We start from the raw sequence: 25,928 nt of genomic DNA, 5'->3' as shown, positions 1-25,928 counted from the left end.
TTATATGCGCTAACAGGAGAGCGGGAGCAGTGCTTTGGGATCAGAGGAGGGCTGGGCTCAGAACCACCCACCAAATACAGAACAACTTCATCGCATTCTACAATGGTGTTTGGGCAGTGTGGTGACAGCAGTGAGAAAGCAGTGTTCACAGTGCGGTGACAGCAATGAGAAAGCGGTGGTGTGGCAGTGTGGTGACAGCAGTGTTCACAGTGCGGTGACGGCAGTGAAAAAGCAGGGTTACGGCAGTGAAAAAGCAGGGTTGTGGCAGTGCGGTGACGGCAGCAAGAAAGCGGTGTGTTGACAGTGCGGTGACGGCAGTGAGAAAGCAGGGTTGTGGCAGTGCGGTGACGGCAGTGAGAAAGCGGTGTGTTGACAGTGCAGTGACGGCAGTGAGAAAGCAGTGTTGTGGCCGTGCAGTGACGGCAGTGAGAAAGCAGGGTTGTGGCAGTGCAGTGACGGCAGTGAGAAAGCGGTGTGTTGACAGTGCAGTGACGGCAGTGAGAAAGCAGTGTTGTGGCAGTGCGGTGACGGCAGTGAGAAAGCGGTGTGTTGACAGTGCGGTGACGGCAGTGAGAAAGCAGGGTTGTGGCAGTGCGGTGACGGCAGTGAGAAAGCGGTGTGTTGACAGTGCGGTGACGGCAGTGAGAAAGCAGGGTTGTGGCAGTGCGGTGACGGCAGTGAGAAAGCGGTGTGTTGACAGTGCGGTGACGGCAGTGAGAAAGCAGGGTTGTGGCAGTGCGGTGACGGCACTGAGAAAGCGGTGTGTTGACAGTGCAGTGACGGCAGTGAGAAAGCAGTGTTGTGGCCGTGCAGTGATGGCAGTGAGAAAGCAGTGTTGTGGAGTAATGGGAGGAGCCAGGTTAGTTACGCCCTACCTGGCACCCGGGAAACCTGCTGGCACAGGTCCACGCTGAGAGCCGAAGCCCGCTGGAGGAGGTAGCCCCAGGAGCGCATCTGAACCTCGTAGCCCACCAGGATGTCTGGGTCAAACCTGCAGCCCAAGACACGGCCGTGTTAACAACATGGAGTCACCACACAAAACATTTAACACAGAAACAATGTATTAAACACTAGCAAATTACATAGAAACCAATGAGTCCATATCCGGAATTCTATATATTGTCACATAGATATAAACTCCTGTTCATGCCTTAAAAAAGGAAAAATGTGTTTTGTTGTGCTTTGTGCTGTAAGTGTTGAACATGTTCTAATGAAAAGCACAGGTTGGCACGCAGCCCAAATAGAGGTGCAGACTGACAGAGTAAACTGCAGGCTATAAAAACAGTGTGTTCTACTCTCTTTATTACGTTTTACAGCCTACAGTGTTGGGAACATGAACACCCAGCTAAATGATTTACAACAACAAAGCTACTGGGAGCTTTTAGATCTCCTTTATATCGTCACAACACAACGTGAAATCATAGAGACGAATAGAGGGCACAACCTGAATGGAATGCGTATTTATAGGGACACTGCAATTGAGGACTTAGACTCTTTCAAAGTACTCAACTGCAAGCATTGACTGATCGCTCCCTCATATGATTCCAAGCGATCACCAGGAGATCCGCCCATTACATTTTATTTGTTACAAAGAAAATGGACTACTTCAAAATTGAGATTTCTTCAACGACACAGCCCGTGCTTCCACAGACGCCATAAGGAGACCGAGAAGGGGTCTCGATCAAAATCGATGGGTCAAATCAACAGCAGCCAATGCAGTACCTCCTCATGATAGTGACAACTTCCTGGAACAGCTGTTTCTCATCCACAGTGTAGGTGACCTGCAATCCTGACACTCCTGATCTGACCAGAAGGGGGGCAGTTCTTCTGACACCTGCAAAGGAGCACACAGACACAACGCTCTTCCCGTCACACAAGCCTCTTCCCAGTCACACAAGCCTCTTCCCAGTCACACAACCCTCTACCCAGTCACACACACGTCTGTTAAAATCCAAGCACAGTGAGGGAGAACACAATGACGACACTTAAAGGTTTGGAGTCCTCCACACATCGTGACCGGAGGAACTGAGGGAGAGACCATCACCTTGGCCGTAGTCAAGGCAGTCCTTGTCTACTACAATGGCCCCGGTCAACTCGGTCTTGTCCGAGTCAGGTAGAGGTGCGTCGGAGCTGAAGCAGTAGAATAAGGCACATATGGGGTCAAACTCGGGGTCTGGTTCCAGGTCCCGTCTTGTTAGAGCGTGAAGCTCCATACCCATCAGCATCAGGTGCTGCACCTACAGATAACAGGCCACCAGGATGTCACTTTCACTCCTTATCATTGATGTCTGTCTGTGACAGTGTCTCTCTGTGATGTCTGCCTGTCTGTGACAGTGTCTCTCTGTGATGTCTGCCTGTCTGTGACAGTGTCTCTCTGTGATGTCTGCCTGTCTGTGACAGTGTCTCTCTGTGATGTCTGCCTGTCTGTGACAGTGTCTCTCTGTGATGTCTGCCTGTCTGTGACAGTGTCTCTCTGTGATGTCTGCCTGTCTGTGACAGTGTCTCTCTGTGATGTCTGCCTGTCTGTGACAGTGTCTCTCTGTGATGTCTGCCTGTCTGTGACAGTGTCTCTCTGTGATGTCTGCCTGTGACTTCTACCTGTTTGTGATAATGTCCCTCTGTTGTCTACCTGTCTGTGACAGCATCTCTCTGTGATGTCTGCCTATCTGCATCAGTGTCTCTGTGGTGCCTGTCTGTGACCGCCTGTCTGTGACTAACCTCGTGCAGGGCCTTTGCTTCCTGGAGGTTCTGCAAGCTGACTTTAAAGCCATACGAGTTGCAGATGCTGGGGCCCTCAATCTGAGTGTTGTCTTTCTTTGTAACGTTCAAAGCAGCAAACTGGTTCTGGGGACGCAAGACACACAGGAGCAAACCATGTTCACATAAGAAACAACAGCATATCAAGGCAGGTCCATTAAATGCTAAATGCCATTTGCGGATAAGACCGATTAATTACATTAGCAAATCCATAATATTTGTCAAGGGCTATGTATTTGTCTGAGGTTGTTCAATATTCCAAAGCTGTACATTGAACACCAGGGTGTACAGAGACCAACAATTAAAGAGGATCTTTGGCCTAAGACAAGCAGGAGTTTCTATTGTGTGTTCTGTCCTGACCTTCATCTGTGTGGTCAGAAGCACTCTCCTCAGGGTGTCAGTGTGTTCCCCTCTCCTGTGCTGCAGCCTCTGGGACATGGACTCAGTGTCTGGGGAGAGGACAGAAATCCCAGAAATCAGGGTGGCGGCGATGGGCTGTGTGACACATAATGACATTCCAGAGGACAAAACAACTGCATGCAGACAACCTGTTCCCATTAAAACTAATTCAATGAATTACTGTGACAGATTAACAATTCTGGTACGCTTGATTAGTCAATTATGCAGCCATTTATGGCAGCCATAAAAATGTCACACTGAGGTAGGAAAGAAAGTTGGGAGTTAAAAAGCTCCCAGCAGATGGGTAGCGGATGCGATCGGTAATATAATTTCTCTGCCTGAATTAGCGGCTGAGGCTGGATGAAGAGTGACGGCTACTAAACGGCCGGTGGTCTGGGGAAGGACCTACCTTCCATCACTGGGCTGCTGCACACAGGCTCCGCCTCGCCTCTGCCCCTGCGTCTTCTGAGGACCGGTGTGCTGTGGAGCTGGAAGTTGGGGCTTGTCCTCCCCCCGTCCCCCTGGGCGGACGTGGAAGGTAAGGGAGAGGGGCAGAGGAAGAGCTTCTCCTCCGTCCTCCCCGGGGAGGCGCAGAGCCTGGGGGACAGCGGTGATCCTAGGTCCGATGCCCCCCTCTCCCCATCTGCGTGGAGTCCTGAGGGGCTGGGTGGCGTTGGCTGCTGCCATGGAGGCAGGTCCAGTGAGTCTGGAGAACTAGATTTACAATAGCTTTCATCCTCCGACAAAGGCTTCACTCCCCTGGGGCTGTCCTGAGATTCAACCCCACCGACAGGTGATATGTGCCGGGACAGATTGCCCCTCCTCTCCCTGGGAGTCCTGATATCGGAGGGATTCTCTAACCCTTCCTCGTCCTTTACAGCTTGACAGTGGAACAGAACGGGCCGTTCAGTCCTGTTAGTTTGCTGCTCCTCTCTTGGCCGTTCTAACCTTCCCCTCTCCAGCACGCCTTTTCCTCTTCTGCACAGGTGCTCGTACTGTTTCCTGGCCTCCAGCCACAGCTGGACACGCTCACGGCTGGGCGCACTTCGGCAGGGCAGCAGGATGACCTTCTGGTCCCCGGCTGAGGATGGGCTGAGCTGATCCTGATCTCCTGTGGCCTCGGGTCCCATGGTGTGAGTGGAGCCGGGTCGGGTCATGGCGGAGAACGCGGTCTTCCAGAATTGCAAGCCTTCCAGGGACAGGTCCCCGTTGAACTCCGCCAGCTCCTTGGCCAACCTCGTCTTCACCGTCAGCCTACGTCCACCCACCTCGCTGGAGGTGATTTAGAAATGGACATTAGTGATTGATTTACAACGTCACGCCTCAGCACTGCCTCATCTGTCATAGATCTCTATTGTGTGTATTACTCAACCTTTAAATCAATCAAATGTGTTTGTGAGGCTGTCTTCACATCAGTGGTTGACATAAGAGGCTATTAACCTGGTGAGGAAAGTGATTTTACCTGGGTCTCCCTGGAGCGTCTGAGGGGTTGCTGCAGAAGGGCTCCTGGAAGGTGGCCTCGGACATCTCCAGGTCTAAAAGGGTGGTGAGGATCTCGTCCCGGCTGGGGGGGGACATGAGGGGCTTTAGGATGTGGCCCCCTCCCCCGGTCCCCCTGAGGAGCTGGCTGCTGGCCTTCACCTGGGAGAGAGAGCTTACGGAGCGCGGAGAGCTACTGGCCGTGGTTGACGTCAAAGTGTCGTTCCCCTCCAGGAGGTCCCCAGTTGGTGACCCTTCGTTGTCAGCAAAAGAGGCAGAGGTCAAAGGCAGAGGTAAGATGGGGTCAAGGGCAGAGAACAGCAGCTCTTTCCTTTCACAGTGAAAGCCCTGGAAATGGCTGAGGCCGTGCAGTTTGCCTAGAGACGTCCCCCACTCTCTGCTCCTCAGCAACCTCTCAGAGTCCAGAGGAGTCAGACGATTGGAGATATAGTCACCATTTTCCGGCTTGTCAAAGAGGTCAGGACTCAACGGTCCAGACAGGCTCCGATGAAGTTCCTCCCCTGAACCAGACAGTCTACTGGGCCTCTTCTCAACACTCAGCGCTAGGGAAGGGATTACCTCCTGGGTGATGTCACTCAGGAACTTTTGAGGCAGGTTCTTGTCGGTCAGAACAAACTGGTTGCCCATGTACAGGCTGGAGAACTCAGCCTGGCTGCCGATACCAATGGTGTTGATGTCAAAGTTGTAGTTGTGCGGGAGCTCTGGGGAAAGGCTGTCCTCTATGGAGTAGCAGCTGTCCAGACCTGGGTCTGACAGGAAGACCGGGCTATCGTCTGACATGGTGGGCTCCAGCTTCACATGTAACTCCGGCTGCGAGTTTGCCTTCCCCTTTCGGCTTCGGGGCTTCCTTTCCTTGGGCGCTGTAATTTTTGGGGCCCTGGGTTTTCGTTGGACTGGTAGGGGAGCCTTCCTGGGCCTTGACGACTTGGTTGCAGCAGCAGCAGGCTGTGATTGGGTGGACGGGGCGATCTCTGTGCCAACCGTCTGGGTCGGGAGACACTGTCCACCTTTCTGCTGCCTCTTTTGCAGGAGCTTCTTCAGAACAGCCAGGCCAGATGTATCCTCGGGTAGGGTCTCACCGTTCCTGAGGCGTGAGTGAGGGGAGGGTGATTCAGGGGTGCCCTTGGGGGATGTCACTTGAGGGAGTGTGCAGTCGTCAGCATTAGCGTCTGCCTTCAGAGCGCAACCCTGCAGTTGGTGGGGCTGCAGTTCAAGAGAAAAGCTTTGGTTGATCTCCATTATGGAGCTCTCACTGCCTTCAGACTTTGGTTCAATGGACTGGGAGGACTGGGACAGTGTTTTAGGACCAGAGCTGGCCTGGGAGCAATCAGTGCGGTCCCTGGGTTTGTTAGCTGGCTGCTGAAAGGGAGGGACTGCCTCTGAAGAAGACTCAGTACGACAAAGCTCATCCTCTGGGTAGAGTAGCTGAGAGCTGTCACAGTCCCTGGGGCTTACAGGCGCTGGCTGTGCAGGGTCCTCAGCTTGCTTCTTCCTTCGAGGCTTACGCATTTTTGTGGTTTTAGTAGTAGTAGCAGAGTCACCACCCACACTAGTTTCATCACCTTTTTCTAGATCTTTTTTTCGCCTTCTTGGGGTCCCACTACTTTTCCTTCTCGCAGTGCACTCCTTTTTTACTCGCTCGGAAAGATTTTTACCATCCTTATTCCGCTTCCTTGGGCTGCTGGATTTGACACTTCGAGTTCGGCTTCGGTTCCGTGCACCTCGGCCTAAGGACTCCAGGCAGGTGTCCTGGCTAACAGAACTGAGACAGGGATCATTAAAAGGGTTCATCAACCCATCAGATGACATGGCTTCCATAAGGGGATCACTGGGGGACCAACACCGAGGTGGCGTTGAATCAGCAGGGCTAGGGGATCTCTCAGACAGGTAACCCAACTCCACCATCACGTCAGTGTACTCGGCGGTGTGGTCATCGGCCAATTCACAGTAACATGGCCAGGGGCATGGCAGTGAGGGGCGCGTCATGGCCTTTCTAACGCCTCTAGTCCTTCTGGGCCTCTCAACCCCCTGCCTGACCCTGGGTTTGGGAGGGCTAATTATCGTCTTCTTAGTAGCGGCGGGGTAGACCTTAGCTTTCTGTTTGACCTGTTTCTTAGTAACCTTGGGCTCACCGAGGGGGACCTTGACCGCAGAAGATTCTGGAACCTTGGGCCAAAAGGTCTTGAGCGGGGCCATTTTAGTGTACGTCTCCAGTCGATCAGGGGTCAGCACCACCCTCTGCTCCTCAGCACTCACCTTGGCCATCTTCACTAGCATGTTCTTTTGACCCTTGAACCTGTTTATGATGATGTATTTGATGATGATGGGTGGCTCTCTCGGTTCCTTCCTGGAAATCTTCCGTCGTTTCTGGTATTTGAGCCCCTGTGTGCTGAGGACGTAGCTGTCTTTGAAGCGGTCTCTAAAAGACAAAGGGTGCTTCACACGAGAAGCCCCAGAATGCTCCCCGTCCTCACTGCTGTCGTAGCTCATCTTTCGCTTGGCCCTCAGGGTGTACTTGCTGCCGGGCAGACCAGAGGCTTTCGTGCAGGTCACTTTAGCAGGGAGCTCGGGCAGTGGGGCCAACCTGCCTTCCCCGGGCGCCTCAGTGGGAATGGCAGAGATTGGGACTGGGGTAGAGGACACGACTGTGACTGGTAGAGCGGTAGGGGACATAGCTGGGGCAGAACCTGGGGATTCTGGCAGTGATTCTGTGAGTCCGGCCTCCTCTGCGACTGACTTCACCGCTAGCTTCTCCTCCGTGTTTGTGATCTTCTGGCAGGCTGGCACGATGGACGTGAAGGCCATGTCTACTTGGCCCTCCGTGTCAACTTGACCAACTGTGCCTGGGCTTTCTGCTGCGTTTGCCTTACCCTTTTGAGCTACTGCCACCGACCTCCTCTTGCTTAGCTTGAGCCTGGACCGGCGGGGCTCCGCCTGCTCTAGCTTAGCACAGCTGTCGATGACCTTATTACACACCACCTTCTTGGTGGGTCTGCTAAGGCAGTTAGAGAGAATGACACTGGGGAAGAACTTGTAGTGTGCCTCCTGCTGGGCCACTATGGTTCTCTCCGTCTTGTTCTCCTGATAGTCCTCATACCGGATTTTCAGTTCTCCCATGTCCCCTTCCTCGCTACCTTGGCCCATCTCTCCCTCCTGCGGTGCCAAGAGCTCATCCTCTTCTATTGGGCAGGGAGCTGGGGTTACGCTGTTTCTCAGTATGGGGCTTTTACAGTCTTTCTGACCCAGCTCCAGATCGGTCTTGCTGGGGCAGTTCCTCAGCTCAGAGTAACATAGGGAGAAGCTCCTATGGTTCTGCAGGATGGACAAGCGATTTTTCTCTACATTCTTTATACTACTGTACTTTTTCCTGCTCTGGGTGATTTTCCCATTACTGAACGAAAAGCCATCCAGGTCCGACTCATCCAGAGCCATTGACTTCTTGTCATAGGTGTAAAGAGGCCGAACAACGTCCATTTTGTCAGCACAGATCTGAGAAACCTCGGCCTGGTTGGCAATGTTACAGGGGATGGGATGTTTGACCGGCTGAATGTAGGGAATCTCTTTTTTCACTTTCAACCTTGTGGAGCACTCTTTACTGTTTTGGCCGAGAAAGTGCTTTTCAGTTGGCTCCTCCGTGTCCAGAGACATGGCCTGCCGGTGCTCCGGATGTTTGCACTCCAGGAGGATCTTGGCTGAGGGTGGAGGCTCCAGATGGACTGTCTCCCCAGGAAAGGGGTTCCTCTTCCCCAGGATCTTATCAGTGACAGTGAGGGACGAATGGGTCCTCGATCCTTTGTCCGTTAAAGATGAATCTATGAAGGAGAAAGGAGAGTAAATATATATATTTTTTTATACTGACAGGATTGAAAGGAAAGCACAAATTATTTGTAGATATGTTATATGTAAGCAATAAGGCATGGGAGGTGTGGTATATTGGCAATATACCACGACTAAGAGAAACAACATATCGCGCATTGGCAATATCACAAACTGTGTTATTACTGTTATAAAATGGTTACCCACACAACTAGAGCATCATGTACCACAGTTATCAGCAAGTCAGCATTCAGGATTCAAAACCACCCGGTTAATATGCAGTTTTATATCGTGATCTTATTATTTACCACTGTTTTCATCAGCAGCACCGTCAAGCTGAGGAATGGACAGGTTGGCAAAGAGAGAATTGTCGCCGCTCCACTCCATCTCATCATCGGAGGAGTCCTGGGGTTCTTCACTGGAGCTCTCCTCTGCGTCTTTCACACCAGATCTAGGGAGGAAGGCACTGATTAAACAACGATGCAGTGGTTACACCGTTCCCATTCACGGCTCACTGCATGTGACCTTGATCTCGCTGACGAACATCTGTATTCATTTATTGAAATGTAAACATTTAACCGCAGTTCTGTTGTGGTCCTCATTTAATAGGTATTCAACTTACAATAGCGTGTTGTTATTGGACAAAACATGAACGGTAAAGTAGAGGATCTGTCACCTCTGTCTGAAAGACTGTTCTGGAAGGTCGTTATCCCATCTCTGTGACATCATCAGACTGAGTTCTGCCTCCTCCCTCTCCAGCTCAGGCCCCTCCTCCTCCTCGTCACTGTTGTAGTGAGTGTACCCTCCGCCGGGAAGAGAATGTTGTGAGTTCTGCCTCATCGGGGCCGCCCGGTACCCATCATCCTCCAGGCCTGCTAGCAGGTTGACCATAGCATGGTCCTGGCTGCCATCTGTGTTACATACAGACACACAAACACACGATTGGGGGGTGGGGAATCCCTGCATTAGCTATGCTTTATGAACAATAATTCACTAAAAAGACTTAAAGGTCAGTAGGATAAGCGGTTTTCCGTAAACGGTATGAACACAGTAATCATTACAATCAGTGTGTTCACTAACCGAGAACGGGGGAGTGGTTGGATCTCTGTGAGCGGGGAAGGAAGGTCTGACTGCTCTCCAACAGACTCAGAATAGCCTCCTCATCCACAATGGCCTCCAGTTCTTCACCCCTGCTTCTTTTAGCGTCTGAGTGGAAGGAAAAGAAAGAGCATTTTCATTACTGATAGACTAGGCGTTCTCCAAATGGCAAGCTGATATCCTACATGGCGTGCTACATTCGACCAGAGCCCAGCGCCACACTGAGCGGCTCAGCGTAAGGCCCAGACAGGCTCCATTCTGGCTCCGTGTGCACCAGTTGCTTTGCCTCGCTGGCATTTCGACGGACCCGTCGGGATACTTGGCAGACAGAGCGATCTGATTAGGCTAATGTAAATCAATACTTGTGAAACACTTGAAATTCAGCCGCGGTTTGGACAAATGCCGACCCACCTTCTCCTTGAGGCAGAGGGACTGACACAGAGGAAAGCTGTTGGTTATCACCTGTCTGGGAGTCTCTGTGCACCTCCGTCTGGTTGGCTGGGGTACACCGCACCTCCTCCGGTGTCAGGACATCAGGGTGTAGAGACAGTTCAGCTGAGAGCGGATCCTCCAGGGTGTCATCTGCAGGCCCACACTGAGTCCTGTTTTTAAGGGAGATAGATTAAAGGGAGCAGTGCGCGGGCCGTGCCAAGGTTATCACCCAGGTCATAGGCAGGGCAGGGCCCGTGGAACCCAGAGATCCAGCCGCCGCTTCTCATCCGAATCACTTCCTTTATCAGGAGATACATGTGCAAGGCGTGAGACCGCACTAGTGTGAGAGTGAAAGAGAGAGAGCGACACGCTGTTTGAGTGCCTATGTGTGAGAGAGACAGAGGAGGTGGTATGAATGGAAGCTGGGCTCTCCTCCAGATGCCTCTTGGCTAAAGACCGCCTATCAGGCTCCACAGCCTTGCATCGCTTAGCAACGCTACATAGCAACTGAAATAAATATTGAAAAATATCCAAGGTGGGACACAAAAGGTGGAAATAGCAATGCAGCAATTAGCAGAAAACCTACATTTCAGGCACATTTTCCATTGCTCTCCATAAAAGAATTGAACTAATTAAAAATTCTGTATGTCTTTATACCTTATTGTGGGGCGGATGAGCGAGTGCAGAGGTCCTCCAGAGAACAGCCTGTGTGTGCATGACTGTCTCGCTCGGTGTTAATTAGTCTTGTCACTAATGACTTTGGTGGCTACAGGGGGGGGGGGGGGGGGGGGGGGGGGGGGGCAGGTGTCAGGAGATTCCTGCAGCGATTAACACATTTTAGCTGCTAACTCTGCCTTATCTCCGCCGCTTCGACGAAATAGTGAGAGACTGTGTGTGTGTGTGTGTGTGTGTGTGTGTGTGTGTGGGGGAGCAACAACAAGTCAGCCCGTGAGAGTTGAGCTGTGCCCCCCCCCCCCGTAGTAGACGGGTCCGATGCCAAGGCCCAAACTGCTTCCCATACCGGCCCGTCTGATTGAGACGTTATATTTTCCTCCCCCTGCTTTCATCCTGTTGGTATCAACTTAGCTTTGTGAATCGGAGCCATCTGGACCTGATGGAACACAACACACCAGGCCAACTGTACTTTTATTTATAACAGGAAATGATTTCTGCTCTGCGAGAGGGGGGGGAGCATGGAACAAGGGGGGCGGGGCACAAGAACATCCCCCCCTGTTCTCTGGCACAGCCGTTGACAGTGATGAGATGAACCAGGAAGACAGACTGTACATGTACACCGACGCTGACAACACTAACCAATAGAGCGGAGGAGAGAACCAGGAAGACAGACTGTACATGTACACCGACGCTAACAACACTAACCAATAGAGCGGAGGAGAGAACCAGGAAGACAGACTGTACATGTACACCGACGCTAACAACACTAACCAATAGAGCGGAGGAGAGAACCAGGAAGACAGACTGTACATGTACACCGACGCTAACAACACTAACCAATAGAGCGGAGGAGAGAAATACATAGTTTGGTTTAACATGAACAATGAAAGGCAGACCCCATGTCAATTCTCTCTAGATGTGGTCCCCTGAGTAGACATATTGACTTGCTTATGCGATCAGAAACAATGTGTGTTTACTCTCAAAGGCCACCACTACTGCCCTTTAAAAACACCTCAAACCAAGCAGACTTACGGTCAAGGTGTCCTAAAAAGTGGGAAAGTGGCAGGACTGACCTATGGTCTATTAAAAGCAATATGGAGGGACAAGTTGCTACTTACACTTCAAACTCTTTTTCCTTCAGAATCTCCTTGAATCTCTTCATGAAGATTCTCTCACTCTCCGTCAAGGCGACAAACCCACGATCTGAAAGAGGATCAAACACGGGCAGCGATTCAATTAGTTCACTAAGATATACTGACACAAGGCCCGTAGTGAAGCTCAGACATACACGGAATTCAGGACAAACTGAGAGACAGTACTATATTAGCTAACAAACTATGCCCCAAAAGCCGATTATGGCACTTTTTGTGCCAGAGAACTCCATAAAGTACAGTATTCAGTCAATAGGTATACACTCCTGCAAGACATTTGACTGTAATATTGACTGGTTCACTCACCCTGTGTCCGTGGGGTCCCTATCTGAGATGACTGGTTCACCCACCTTGTGTCCGTGGGGTCCCTATTTGAGATGACTGGTTCACTCACCCTGTATCTGTGGGGTCCCTATCTGAGATGACTGGTTCACTCACCCTGTGTCCGTGGGGTCCCTATTTGAGATGACTGGTTCACTCACCCTGTCTGTGGTGTCCCTATTTGAGATGACTGGTTCACTCACCCAGTGTCCGTGGGGTCCCTATTTGAGATGACTGGTTCACTCACCCTGTGACTGTGGGGTCCCTATTTGAGATGACTAGTTCACTCACCCTGTGACTGTGGGGTCCCTATTTGAGATGACTGGTTCACTCACCCTGTGACTGTGGGGTCCCTATTTGAGATGACTGGTTCACTCACCCTGTGTCCGTGGGGTCCCTATCTGAGATGACTGGTTCACTCACCCTGTGACGGTGGGGTCCCTATTTGAGATGACTGGTTCACTCACCTTGTGACTGTGGGGTCTCTATCTGGGACGACTGGTTCTTCTCTCGTCGTCTCTGCTTCTCATCCTCCCAGATGGCCTGCAGTCCAGGATTCCTGCCAATCTGATCTAAACACACACAGTTTTAGAATAGATCACCGCACATAAACCTATGCACCTCCCAGTCATTCCATCAATCGAAAGTCGGTTGAATGAGGGCCTTTGTTTCAGAGACTACATTGAGGCTACATTCAGATCACAGATCCAGAGCCAAACACTCAGAACTAAACACAGGCTGAAAATCCTTCCTTGTTTCCTTTTCAACAGAGTTAGTATCCGTTTTTGAGGTTGATGGAAAATGAACATGCCAAGACCACATGTAGACTGTCCTGCTGTGACACGTCTTTCAGCACTGTGACCGACACTCTGAGCACACCTAATCAAAAACACACCCGAGAGTCATCCTGTTCCCAGCGTATATCAGGGACGGGCTGTAACCAGATAGTTCATTCTGAATTGGCATGTCTTGGGGCACATCCCAGCCACAGATGAAAATCACTGCTTGTTCTAAACACAGTGTTCCCTCTCAGCTTCCAGTTCCCACTTCAATCTGGTCTGCCACTCGTCCACCCTCCCCCACCTCCCGCTCACCCTCCCTGGACAGAAGGCCTGAGGCACCGGGAGGACACGGAGACACGGTGAGCGGACAGCGTCTGAATTGGACCCGGCGGTCAGTGGTCTGAGGCGCTGGAGAGCAGAAGCCTGGCGGTAGGGTGTGAGTCAGACACTTTGAAGGCCTCAACTGTGTTACATAGGCCACGTCCCAAACAACATCCCTACAGCCTAAGCAGGGCTCCTCTGGGCCTCCTCTGGGTCAGTTGTAGTGCCCTATGGGAAACTGGCTGCCATTTGTGAAGCGGCCACTGTCGGATGTGGAAGAGCCTCAAAGGACATCCCCGTTACAGATAAATTATAAAAAGGGGGGAGAACAAACTATAACAATATACATAAATAAGATGGACTCAGCGCTAATGCCGATCATCTGTCTGTCAGTCTGACCCTGTGTGGTCGTCCTTACTCTCAATCTCCAGGCGGTTCAGGATATCAGCAGCCACAGCGTCCGCCTCCAGCTCACATGTACTCTGTTTCTCCACATCCTCCAGAAACAGAGAACTGCATAGAGAAAGAAGCAGACAGGGAGGACGGGGGGGGGGGGGGCGACGGGGAGGGATGGAGGCAGGGAGACAGGAAAGGAGGGAGGGAGACAGGGAGTAAGACGTGTGTAAACATCATGAAAGAACAGTTGAGCTGACACAGACAAATAAAAAGCTCAATGTACAAACAAGACATAAGACCTAGCAGTGTAGAGGCCCACATCATCAGTTTGTGCAGGTGCAGCTCACCTGGGCAGTGCCTCCTCCTCCCAGCGGGCCAACATCCCCCCCAGGGTGCTGTCATTCAGTAGGGAGGTACTGGGGCTCTTCCAGGGGCTGGTTCCAGGATTGTTGGTTGACCCTTCTCTGTCTGGGTGGGATTCTTCTGCAAGATGTGGGACAAACACAACACAATGCCAATAAATGACTGTGTTTTGGCAAACTCACCAGCACCCTTAACAGAGCCGTCAACCTAAGAGAGAGAGAGAGAGAGAGAGAGAGAGAGAGCCGCCACCAGGACACCAGCGGAATATTTCAAACAGAAAAAAAATCGACATTTGAGAAATTAAGCAGACGTTGTTATACTAAAAGAAGTGATTGCATATATTGTCCTACTGCCACCTCTTACATGCTCTACCAAGTAAAAGCTAGCTAACATGCTCAACCAAGTAAAATCTACCTTACATGCTCTACCAAGTAAAAGCTAGCTTACATGCTCTACCAAGTAAAATCTACCTTACATGCTCTACCAAGTAAAAACTACGCTCTACCAAGTAAAAACTACCTTACATGCTCTACCAAGTAAAATCTACCTTACATGCTCTACCAAGTAAAAGCTAGCTTACAAGCTCTACCAAGTAAAAGCTAGCTTACAAGCTCTACCAAGTAAAAGCTAGCTTACAAGCTCTACCAAGTAAAAACTACCTTACATGCTCTACCAAGTAAAAACTAGCTTAAATGCTCTACCAAGTGAGATAAATCCTAAATCCTTTTGTCACGGTCTTCACCTGATCCCAGATTACCAAATCACTTTCAAGTTGGAACAATCATAAGAAGAGTGTAAACAGGTGACAATACATTCTTTTTTGGTCTTTGCAACCCTCTTCTCCATTGATTGGGTTAAATCCAGAAGAGGATTTAACTTTCAAGGCTTCTCTTTGTCTGGGGAGAGTGTTGTGTGAACATCTTTTTAGAAGCAAGGGTGGGTTTCTGGTTGATTTATTAACCCCTCCCATGCGTGGTGCTGTCATGCTGAAGTGAAAGTCAATCAGGCACGAAGAGCATTTCAAAGTGGCCATACCTGCCGGTTCTGTAGCATCAACACAGACCGGGATTAGCCCTCAGTAAGCCTCAGTCAAGATCAAACAGAAAGAGCCTATCTGCTGCTTTCTGTGAGGCTGGAAAGGCTGGAGACGAGTGCGATGTCAAAGCCAAGTTCACGATCCGACCCGGGGGGAAAGGATTCAACCCTCCCAGAGAGGTGTCTCAGCCCACGCCGCTTACCGGTGTCATTCTCATTAGGCGATATCAGATGTCCCGAATTGGCTTGCTGCCGGCCGTTTGTGTTGGTTGGCAGAGGTGAGCGAGGATGCACGGCGCAAACGTCAATGAACACCCCAGTTAAAAAGTACGTCATTAACAAGGGCTCCATATTAAAGCCCCCTGTCGTTTATTTCCCCAGACGGACGGTGTTTGTTTTTTGTCCAGCTGACGAAGAGACCCCTGACATTAGCGCAGAGAAGCGGAGCTGACTGACGGTCTCTCCGGCTGAACGACTGGACAACAGACGGGGACGTGCGGCCTGGATCTCTGGGGCTGGTGGATTGGTCCTTGTTGTCTGCATGCTCAACAGGCTGGCGTGTGGTACCAGACAGTGTCTCCTCCTGGTCGGGAATCTATGCCAGGCCCTGACTGGTCCCATGCGGCCTTTAGCAGTGCCTTTCTCTACGCAGTCAGGGATTTGGAAAGTTTCCGAGGATGAAGACAGCGAGGGATGTGCGTGCGCATGAGCACGCGTCTGTGTGAGATAGTGCGAGAGCTACAGGAGAGGTATCTCAAGGCCAGTGTACAGAACTCTGCTAATACATCATGACACAAAGCATGGCAGCCCCCCCTCCCGCAGCCTCCCTAGAGGAGTACAGGACTGTGGAGGAGGAAGGAGGAAGACTAGCTCTAGAATGGGGCTGTCTGTCCAGCAGAGCAGAAAAATGCACAAGCCTCAATCCGTTGTGACTTGTCGGCCATACTGCAACTCCCCACACACACACACACACACACACACACAAATCAACAGTGCGGAGCGGAGGTGACAAGCCGTGTCCCACACCAAACGTCAGTGTGTCACACGCCGGTACCGCCCCAGCCTGCTCCTGGCCCCCCTACGGCACCTGGCTGGAGTCGGCCCACCGCGCTGATCCTGGGTCAGTTTCGGCTAACCGTGGGCGGTGTAGGATAGGGGCCAGGCAGCGCCGCCGCTGGACGAAACACCTCCCCTGGGCGTCTCTCACCTTTGCGCCGCGGGTCCCGGCGGAACTTGACGGCTGCCAGGCTGAGCAGGTTCATGCCGTACAGGTTGTAGTCGATGAACAGCTGCAGCAGGTAGGGGATGTGGGCCTCATGGGGCTGGTAGCTCTTGTTCATGACAGCGCCGCCCTGTAACAGCTCACACACCCTGGGAACACACACACACGCGCCGTTAGAGACACACGGCGGCTTCTATTCGCAGATGTTTTTACAGGTCGAGGAACGACAATCCATTCCAAAGTCCACACCGTCTCAACACGCACAAAAGGAAACGAAGCGAGTCGGAGGCGGTCTCATTCAGCAGCGGATATGTTTTTTTATTTCATCCACCTTGAGGTCTACAGTGATCGCTGGTAAATGATAAATGGATAAAATGACAACATGCCGTTTTACATTAGAAACGTAAACTTCCCACCAATCGTCCTCTGTCATTTATTCACATAGTAATGTAGGCGGGTGACTGACTGAGGTGAAACATGACAGGGGCTCTAGACACCAGCTCCCAACACTACGTCAGAAATTTGTATTCCTGACCCCACCTCCCTCCTCTTCACTCCCCTCCTGCCACGCCCCCTCTCCTCTCACATCCGCTCCCACATCCACGTCCCCTCCCATGTTCCCGGCATTAATAGATAACAGCTGCAACAGAGTGCACACACTAACAAGCACACACCTTCTCTGTAAGCCTCCAACTGGAGTATGCACACACACACACACACACACAAACACACACAATCACACACCTCTGTAAGCCTCCAACTGGAGTATGCACACACACACGCACACACACACACACACACATACCTCTGTAAGCCTCCAACTGGAGTATGCACACACACCCTTTGTCGAAAACACAAACACACAGCAAGTGATTTGAACAACCAAAGTGTGGCGGTCAGTATAATTAGTAAGCATCAAGCACACGCATTCTGGCCAATAAACAGACAGGTAAAGAATGTGGCGCACCACTATCTAGTGAGAGAAGAAGAGTAAAACGCCCTCACCTTTTGACCATCTGAGGATTGTACAGATATATCTTCATAAACTGCTTCTCCTTGGCGTGGTATCCATAAAAAGGCCTGTAGAGAGAGACCACAATCAACAACCTCTTGGGAATACATCATAATACCAAATATGGACTTGACCTACTGTTCACCTTCTAACAGGAAGACTGTCCGCCTCTAGACTAAACCCTGGCCCCTTTTTCAATGTGTCTTCTCTTGATTCCTCAGGTCCTCCCTCCTCCCCCAAAACTACAAGTTGAGTGGTTCACCAACGCCCCAGTTAGGTACATTATCGCCTCCCCCCCACCCACCCCACGACTGTAAAGCTGTCATTGTTAATCAACCGCATCGCTGTGCGCGTTTGCCAATTCAATTAAAACGTTGGCTTTCTGATATAGAGCGAGTGCTACCTCAGACGCCACGGTTACGTGCACAGACGTCTATAACCAGACCTATCGGTCTAGAGGAGACTGGCGCTGTCAGGCAGGCTGTATTCTTATTGGACGAGATGACACACCGTTAACATTTCGACCAGGAATTTCTGTCCATCTGTAATCTACAAGTCAAAACGGCCCCAAACGTGAGATTTTAATGACAATTGAGGATCCCCCGACTCTGGTTTATCTACACTGCTGGCTGTTGTACAAAACCTCCAGCACCTCACAAGAGGTCTGTTTGAAATACAGCAATTAAGATTTACTTTTTCCATGTAAAACAAGTCACACATGTTTGACCAGAAATAGCCTGAAATAGTTGTTTCATTTGAGTTTTACTAAAGCAACAGGCCTAAAACAGTGTTGTCACACCACCAGAATTTAGACTTTGATACAAATATCAGGTAAATTATGATACTCAATAACAAAACAATAACCCAACCAAATGATCAACACAATAACCAGTCAACATTTATTCATAAAATTTTTAGCAGTCCGGAATTTAGTTTTTTTTCAAGGATTATGGATATTCACTCTCAAACCACACATCCAAATCCTTGAAGATTTTAGTTGGTTTTTCAATTGAATTGTTCACATTAAAGGTCACATTACAGATGGAAAAAGTTCTGACATTATTTAACTTTGTCTCATTCATTTACATCACAAGAACCTGGCATTTTAACAGGGGTGTGTAGACTTTATAATATCCACTGTACGTGGAGCTGTATCATTACCACTGCACCCTGTGCTGTTTTCCATCCTATGTTCAGAACCAAACAGATTCTATTTTAATGGTACCGATAAACTGTGTTCGGACGTACAGTGGGTGTGCTGAGGAAGCCGACAACATGTAAGTACTGTACTGTAAAGGATGAGGAACTTTTTCTCCATACGATTCTGAAATTCTCTGTGATAATAAAGAAAACGAGTAATTCCGATGCAACGGCTACGACTGGCCCTCTACAAATGAAGTTGGCTTGCTTGGCTGTCTGTACAGAAAACACTGGGTAGGTTGAGCCTGCTGCCACGATTGGATAACAACGAGCGCTGTTCCACTTCCTCTCGGCACGCGCACGCGCACACCCCTTTCCGCTCAACTTCAATGTTGTGTGAATCAGAATTCCCAGTTGTCTAAATGTTGATCTAGCTATTGATCTAGTTCTACTAATATATTCTGCCAGCGTTGCAGAGGCAGTAACATTGCTTTCCCTGTCATCGTGGCATTGCAGATAGTAGCCAGCCCTGTTCGCCGGCCTCCCACTGCCAAACGTTGCTGCTGCGTTGTAATCTAAGCCTGTGCTTACTTCCTTGTGTTATGAACGATTCTTCCCCAAAACATGTTAAGAGAGTGACTGATCAACGGAAAACAAAATACAGATAATTAATTGTGACTCTGTGATAGTTCTGGCATTTGTCCGCCGAGAACGGTTTTCACCTAAGCGAAACGTGGAGAAGACACGGCCTTAGCAGTAAATACAGACACCAGCAGCCATTCATTATTAAGGCCTAAATCAGTGCACTTTGAGCTGTCTGAATAATCTCTTCATGCCACTAGATGTGTGAAAAAGAAGACAGACTTTTCCTCCAATACCACAATTTCTGATCACAGGTAAGTACAGTGTATGAAGTGGATATGCCTACATCTGACGAGGTCAACGCCACTAACACACACCCTACCCACACCCCCAACGCATGTCCTACCCACACCCCCAACGCATGTCCTACCCACACCCCCAACGCATGTCCTACCCACACCCCCAACGCATGTCCTACCCGCACACCTAACGCATGTCCTACCCACACCCCCAACGCATGTCCTACCCACACCCCCAACGCATGTCCTACCCACACCCCCAACGCATGTCCTACCCAGACCCCCAACGCATGTCCTACCCAGACCCCCAACGCATGTCCTACCCACACCCCCAACGCATGTCCTACCCAGACCCCCAACGCATGTCCTACCCAGACCCCCAACGCATGTCCTACCCACACCCCCAACGCATGTCCTACCCACACCCCTAACGCATGTCCTACCCACACCCCTAACGCATGTCCTACCCACACCCCTAACGCATGTCCTACCCACACCTCTAACGCATGTCCTACCCACACCTCTAACGCATGTCCTACCCACACCTCTAACGCATGTCCTACCCACACCCCTAACGCATGTCCTACCCACACCTCTAACGCATGTCCTACCCACACCTCTAACGCATGTCCTACCCACACCCCTAACGCATGTCCTACCCACACCTCTAACGCATGTCCTACCCACACCTCTAACGCATGTCCTACCCACACCTCTAACGCATGTCCTACCCACACCTCTAACGCATGTCCTAATCACAGTACAGGTGAGTGCTGGTATCTCTGTATGATTGTGCACCATGCATCACATTACTGAGCTTTTTAGGCTTCATGGGGCTACAGATGCCAATCAATTCCATGTGGAACACATTTTTACTGGCGACGGTTTATGCTATTGTGCTGATCCACTACATTTGCATAGATGGAGCAATATTTTCCTTTAAAAAATGAGCACTGTCTCTTTAAGAGATGTTGGTCCCTGAATAGCCAGAAGCTACCGGTACCTTATTAGAGTGTAAAAGGGCTCTTACCCACAGAGATGGTTTTATGAACAATTTCAACATGTCTACATGCCATGTTGCATTATCCAGGTGTTTAGCTAAGCTGTGTGCGGCCTGAATGGGGAGCAACACATCCCGGGCAGCTCCAGCAGATAATCAGAAGCCTGTCCTGGCCAGCACAGTGTGGGCCAGCACAGTGTGGGCCAGCACAGTGTGGGCCAGCACAGTGTGGGTCAGCACAGTGTGGGTCAGCACAGTGTGGGTCAGCACAGTGTGGGCCACAAGCTCATCAATTCTCCAAATCATGTCTGATAGAGGCATTAAATTTAACAAACAAAAATAAATAATTGAGAAAATTGGGAGTCATGTGGAGGAGTGTGCAACAGCAGTTGTGGGTTGAGGAGAAGGAAACACGAGACTGCGCCGGACCTCCACTGACCCAACCAAACAGCAGCGACGCGTCTCACAGAAAGGCAGCGGCTACTCACATGCCAGACACCAGAGACACTTTGAAGACGTGCTGCGCGTTGGAGGAGGGGTTTCCCATGGACACGTTGAGGGCCCTGTCGATGCTGAAAGCCACCTGACGCAGGTAGCCTTCCGTCTGCCGCCCGTGGCCATCGTAGGGCACGTAGAGGTACGGGAAGACACCGTGGAGGTGGAGGCACGTCTTCTGACCTGGGGGAGACAGAAAGGGACGGAACGGACGGGTCCGGTTGAGAGGCTGCATTTCAGACATACGTTGGTGTTTGTAAACGGGAGAGCCTGTAGTGAAAACGGCGGAGCGGAGTCAAAAGGCATGGTGCATTATGGGTTATGGAGTTAGGGTTACGCAGGATCATGAAACAAAACAGAAGTAGCAGTCAAACTCTTAACGGTGGTTTAACACAGAGCAAAAAATCCGTTGCCCACTTTCAACATATCTGCAGTCAGTCAAGTGACATGTTTTTACTGACAGGCTAGTAAAACAAAGACCTGCATACAACATGGATGGACTGGCGCCTGGGCCGGGGGAGGGGAATTCACCCAGGCCAGTAAAACAGCTCTTACACAGTATCCAACCGCAGGAAGACCAACGCTGCCAGCCAGCGCTGCTCCGACAAACCCACGGAAACAACAAAGACCTATAAAGATGCTTTGACTCATGAATGCACTGCACGCCGCCACAGCCGAGAACAGGCCATTAGCTAAATCACTGGATAGCCGAAGAGGTACTCTCGCTCTCCATAAGTAAACGGAATGGGTTGGGGGGGGGGGGGCTGACATGGGATGAGGTCATGCTGAGGATGACTGATGTGGGAGTAGGGAGCCTAGGACAGCCTTTCACACACGCTGAGCTGAAATCCAGACGGGCCGGTTCTGGTCCGGGCTACCCCAGTGGCGGCCTCGTCCTCCCCAGGCTCGGGGTCGTGGCCGAGGCGTGTCCTCAGGCCTGCCGTCAGACCCGCGACGCGACACCGTGCCAGCTCCGCGATCACACCTGGGAGCCTGTGTCTGGGGGCGGGCAAGGGTCGGCGCAGAGCAGATGTCATGAGACGGCTGGACTGACAGGAGGCTCCTCTCCTCTCCCACGGTCAGCCTCATCAGTCTGCCAGGTCGGCATGCACCCCTCATCCTGTAACCTAGTAACCTTAACTCACCCATATCAATGAATGTTTCATACCTCATATCATTGCACTTTGACTCAACTAATAGTCCCGGTTCAGTCATTCAACTGGCAATCGTTTAGTTGGTACATATTCCTAGATTATTTAAAAATTTCATAATAATTAGATTTGGTTTATGTAGGGCTGCTATATGAGAAGGAAATAGGAAAATAATGTAAAACACTGAATAAGCCATTTTTGATTTACTGTGACCAAACCACTCATCTACATAAAACCGGAGACAAAAGTAAGATGAAAAAATGACTCAATGTGGCCAGAGTGGACGCATCTTACTACGAGGGGGAACTGTCCATCGGAGGCCAACAGTCGGGATGCCATCCAATCACAGCTGATCATAACGCCAAAACACAGTGTAAAAGGGGCCAGTGTCTCTCCTCTAGGGACAAACCAATGGAGGGACAGGTAGTCTGGAGAGGAACCAGCCTGGGGAATGTGTCAGTATGGTGGGTACAGCTGGGTGTCTGTGGGGTGGAGGTGTCTGTGTGTGTGTGGCAAAGGTAGAGACCCACTTGTATGACAGTGACACAACCCAGAGAGCCATACAAGGCAGCCAGCAGCACAAAGGACGCCCCCCCCCCCCCCCGCCCCCCTGAAAGGCTGAGAGAGTCTCTCCGAGGGATGCGTGTGCCGTGCTATCTAACGTTGAGTAGACACAGCCAGCGCTGTTTGTGAAGCTGCTACTGCAGTTGCTAGGCAACGGGGGCCAGCGAGCAGCGCAACCCCCTGACAGGCAGCGGGGAGATATAAACAAGTGATTCTTCCCACCCAGCTGGCCAGTTCAGAGCCTGTGAGGAAGAGGGAGACACACACAGAGAACGCCATCTACACACCGTCGCCCTGAAGCACGCGGAGAATCCCACCTGGCTTGGCGTAAACACCCACACCACAGGTCGTCTTCGCAAGGCAAGATCAAGACCGGCCCGTCAAAAATGAACGGAAACATCTAACGTTTGATCAGATTATGGAGGGGGGACAAAAATAACGGTCATAAAAACCCATTTCCCATTAGGCTTGTGAGGTAGGCTTGGATGGTACATTAGCACTGATTCCCATCTATCTCGATATTAGGACGAGGCTCCGTCCCCAACGGGTCCAGCTGCTGCAGGAATCCTCTCCTCACAAGGAACACCGTCTCCTCCGGAACCAAGCGGGGCACTGGTGTCGTAGAGTTGGGACTGCGTGAGGTCTCGGGGCATCTTTCCCTCCTGTAAGCCTCTCTTCCAGTCTGAGTAGAACAGTCCCCAGACACTCATCAGCTCCTGATCGACTGACTGTTGAACCACTGCAGGCAGGCTTATCTACAGAAGGAGCTTGGAGATCACCGGCCACTTTCTCTCTCTCCATCCAAGTCATCCCATGCCCCTCTCGTCCATCAACCCCCCCCCCCCACAACACGCCCTCTTGTTCTTCTCCTTCCACCCTCATCCCCTCACTCTTTCCCCTTCCTCTGCCTCACTCTTTCCCCTTCCCTGAGATCTTCCTGTCGCTCCTCGCAATACCCCCCCCTCCCCTGCACCGCCCCCCCCCTCCTCCAGATCTGCAGCAGGGCTGAGTGACTCAGCATTCCGGCAGCAGGTCTGATCTCAGCGCTGTACAGTCAGAGGGCACACTGCTGCCTGCTAGCTGCTACTGTGCCCTGATATGGTCGGTCTGCCGGGCCACACGGAGAGACAGACAGACTGACCTGTGGATCACCCAGACAGACATCGCTCTCTCCGCCTCTTGGAGTTCCTCTCAGGGCACGGCGCTACAGCGGTTGTGGTACCAGCAGCGCTCCTAATCACTATGGAAATTGGCCTGTGTGTGCATGTTTGTTTGTTGGGTTGTTTGTGTGTTTACACGTTTTAATACCCTGGCGGGGACCCAAATTCCCCGGCAGGGATATTATGACAAAGATGATTTGACCTTGCACGTGAATTGAGGGGTTACGCGGTGACATTTTGCCGGTCCCCATGAGGTAAAAGGTAGTTTGGGTAGGGTATAGGGATTATGTTTTGGGTAGCCTAAAACGTTACAAATGAGGTTATAAACTGGGTTAGATTTATAGTAGAGGTTTTTGAAGAGAAGATTATTTGAGATTAAGGCCCTGGTTCATCGCAGCAAATCCCTGCAAGCACAGGACAATAGATGTCGAGATGCGTCATCCAAAGCATTGCCAATCTGGTTATGGTTCTTATCAGGCTTCCAGAAGGAACAACTCTGTCCAGGCTTCCAGGCATCGGCACTCACAGGCTCGCAAACCACCACAAGGGGCCACTACAGCAAACTGAGGAAAACGTAACCACACCCAAATACAAACCCCACCCAAACCCAAACAGTGCAGGCCACTACCCAGCTGGGTGATTCAAGGCTGATTCGACCCACTGTTTTGCAATGATGCAGCAAACTGAATCATAGCAACTTTAGGAAAACAGAATTTGGAAAGGGAATGGTGTTTGAGGTCCCAACAATGATAGTGAAAGAGAAAGTGTTTTTGTGGACATGTGCATTGGATCAGAGATGAATACCCATTCATGTCCTCTGAAATGGACCAGATTGACTGCAGGAAGTGTGGGGTCACACAGAGCAGGAGTGCACAGAACCCTCTGTAGAATATGGGCCCTGAGGCAGATGAATCAATCAATCAATCAAATGTATTTAAAAAGCCCAATTGTCAACAGCAGTTGTCACAAAGTGCCTTTACAGAAACACCCAGCCTTAAACCCCAAGGAGCAAACAACAGTAGTGTTGAATTTCAGTGGCTAGGAAAAACTCCCTAAGAAGGCCCGAATTTTAGGAGGAAACCTAGAGAGGACCCAGGCTCAGAGGGGTGACCAGTCCTCTTCTGGCTGTGCCGGGTGAGATATTAAGACTCCAATTGGAATAATTTATAAATGCATGTGGGCTAAATCCAGAGTCTATTTAAATTTAGACTAGGTCAGAAGTATGACCAGATGGAATAGGACAGGGACAGCAACAGGCCCCCCAAACCAGGTACTCCGTCGGTGTGGACCAGGATCTCATGTCCTCCTAGATTTTAAAACTGGAGGAGACTGGGAAAATTCAGAAAAAGCATTCCTCATATCAACAACGATTTATAGTGGAGAAGGAGAACTTAGTGGGGAAGGAGAACTGACCCAATCCCCCAGCACAATAGTATAGCAACGTAAGACCTTGGGACTGAGACGGGGGGGTCCGGCAACACTGTGGCCCTACCCGGGGGAGGCCCCGGACAGGGCCCAACAGGCAGGAAATCAATCCACCCACATTGCCAGGCATCAACCAAAGGGACACCCACCAACCGCAACCACCCTGAATGAGGGCCGAGTATTGCCAGCAGAGTACAGAGTACAGCCCAATTCACAAGTGCGCAACAGAGAGACAACAACAAGCCAGTGACTCCCCTGAAAGGCATTGGAGGGAGGGCATCCCAGTGGCAACGAGAGCCCACCTGGCAAGACAGCAAGGGTGGACAGTATCAAGGCTTCTGGTCACCTTCACGCCCCTGAGCCAGGCTACACCTAATCATAAAACGTGCTGTAGAGATTAGTTTTTAGTAGATACTTGGAAGGTTTGCACTGAGTTTGCATTTTTAACCTTAATTGGCAGATCATTCCACAGTAGTGGAGCTCGAAGAGAAAAGGCAAGGTAAGTAGGAGCAAGTCCATGTATTGATTTATAGGTTAAAATCAGCCCTAAACCTAACAGGCAGCCAGTGTAAGGATGCTAGTATTGGAGTAATGTGTTCAAATGTTTTTGTGCTAGTTAGGATTCTAGCCGCCGTGTGCAGCACTAATTGAAGTTTATTTATTGATTTTTCAGGGTAACCGGAAAGAAGAGCATTGCAGTAATCTAGTCTAGAAGTTACGAAAGCATGGATTAGTTTTTCTGCATCAGTTTTTGATAAAGTTTTTGACTGAATGTGGCTTAGGAGGGAGAGAGGGGTCCATGGGGAGGGAGAGAGGGGTCCTTGGGGAGGGA

General features: G+C 50.7%; 1 protein-coding gene across 2 annotated transcripts in view; it reads right to left on the bottom strand.

The window, feature by feature from the left end:
• Positions 1 to 25,928, bottom strand: part of rev3l (REV3 like, DNA directed polymerase zeta catalytic subunit) — a 54,551-nt gene that overhangs the window by 7,184 nt on the left and 21,439 nt on the right. For both annotated transcript variants that reach the window (XM_029114740.2, XM_034287982.1), the window contains exons 2-19: positions 20,790 to 20,979; positions 17,274 to 17,348; positions 16,254 to 16,417; positions 13,996 to 14,131; positions 13,671 to 13,765; positions 12,617 to 12,721; positions 11,796 to 11,880; positions 10,033 to 10,172; positions 9,553 to 9,678; positions 9,149 to 9,383; positions 8,781 to 8,923; positions 4,619 to 8,468; positions 3,566 to 4,428; positions 3,118 to 3,206; positions 2,719 to 2,844; positions 2,045 to 2,237; positions 1,723 to 1,834; positions 876 to 991 (exon numbers count right to left, since the gene is read on the bottom strand). In XM_029114740.2, the coding sequence (XP_028970573.2) occupies positions 876 to 991; positions 1,723 to 1,834; positions 2,045 to 2,237; positions 2,719 to 2,844; positions 3,118 to 3,206; positions 3,566 to 4,428; positions 4,619 to 8,468; positions 8,781 to 8,923; positions 9,149 to 9,383; positions 9,553 to 9,678; positions 10,033 to 10,172; positions 11,796 to 11,880; positions 12,617 to 12,721; positions 13,671 to 13,765; positions 13,996 to 14,131; positions 16,254 to 16,417; positions 17,274 to 17,348; positions 20,790 to 20,979 (6,843 nt within the window). The remainder of the gene's footprint in view (positions 1 to 875; positions 992 to 1,722; positions 1,835 to 2,044; positions 2,238 to 2,718; positions 2,845 to 3,117; positions 3,207 to 3,565; positions 4,429 to 4,618; positions 8,469 to 8,780; positions 8,924 to 9,148; positions 9,384 to 9,552; positions 9,679 to 10,032; positions 10,173 to 11,795; positions 11,881 to 12,616; positions 12,722 to 13,670; positions 13,766 to 13,995; positions 14,132 to 16,253; positions 16,418 to 17,273; positions 17,349 to 20,789; positions 20,980 to 25,928) is intronic.

The sequence above is a fragment of the Esox lucius genome, chromosome 18, assembly GCF_011004845.1.
Source record: "Esox lucius isolate fEsoLuc1 chromosome 18, fEsoLuc1.pri, whole genome shotgun sequence".
NCBI lineage: Eukaryota > Metazoa > Chordata > Actinopteri > Esociformes > Esocidae > Esox > Esox lucius.
The sequence above is the reverse complement of the archived record's forward strand: the minus strand, read 5'-3'. Positions and strand labels throughout refer to the sequence as shown.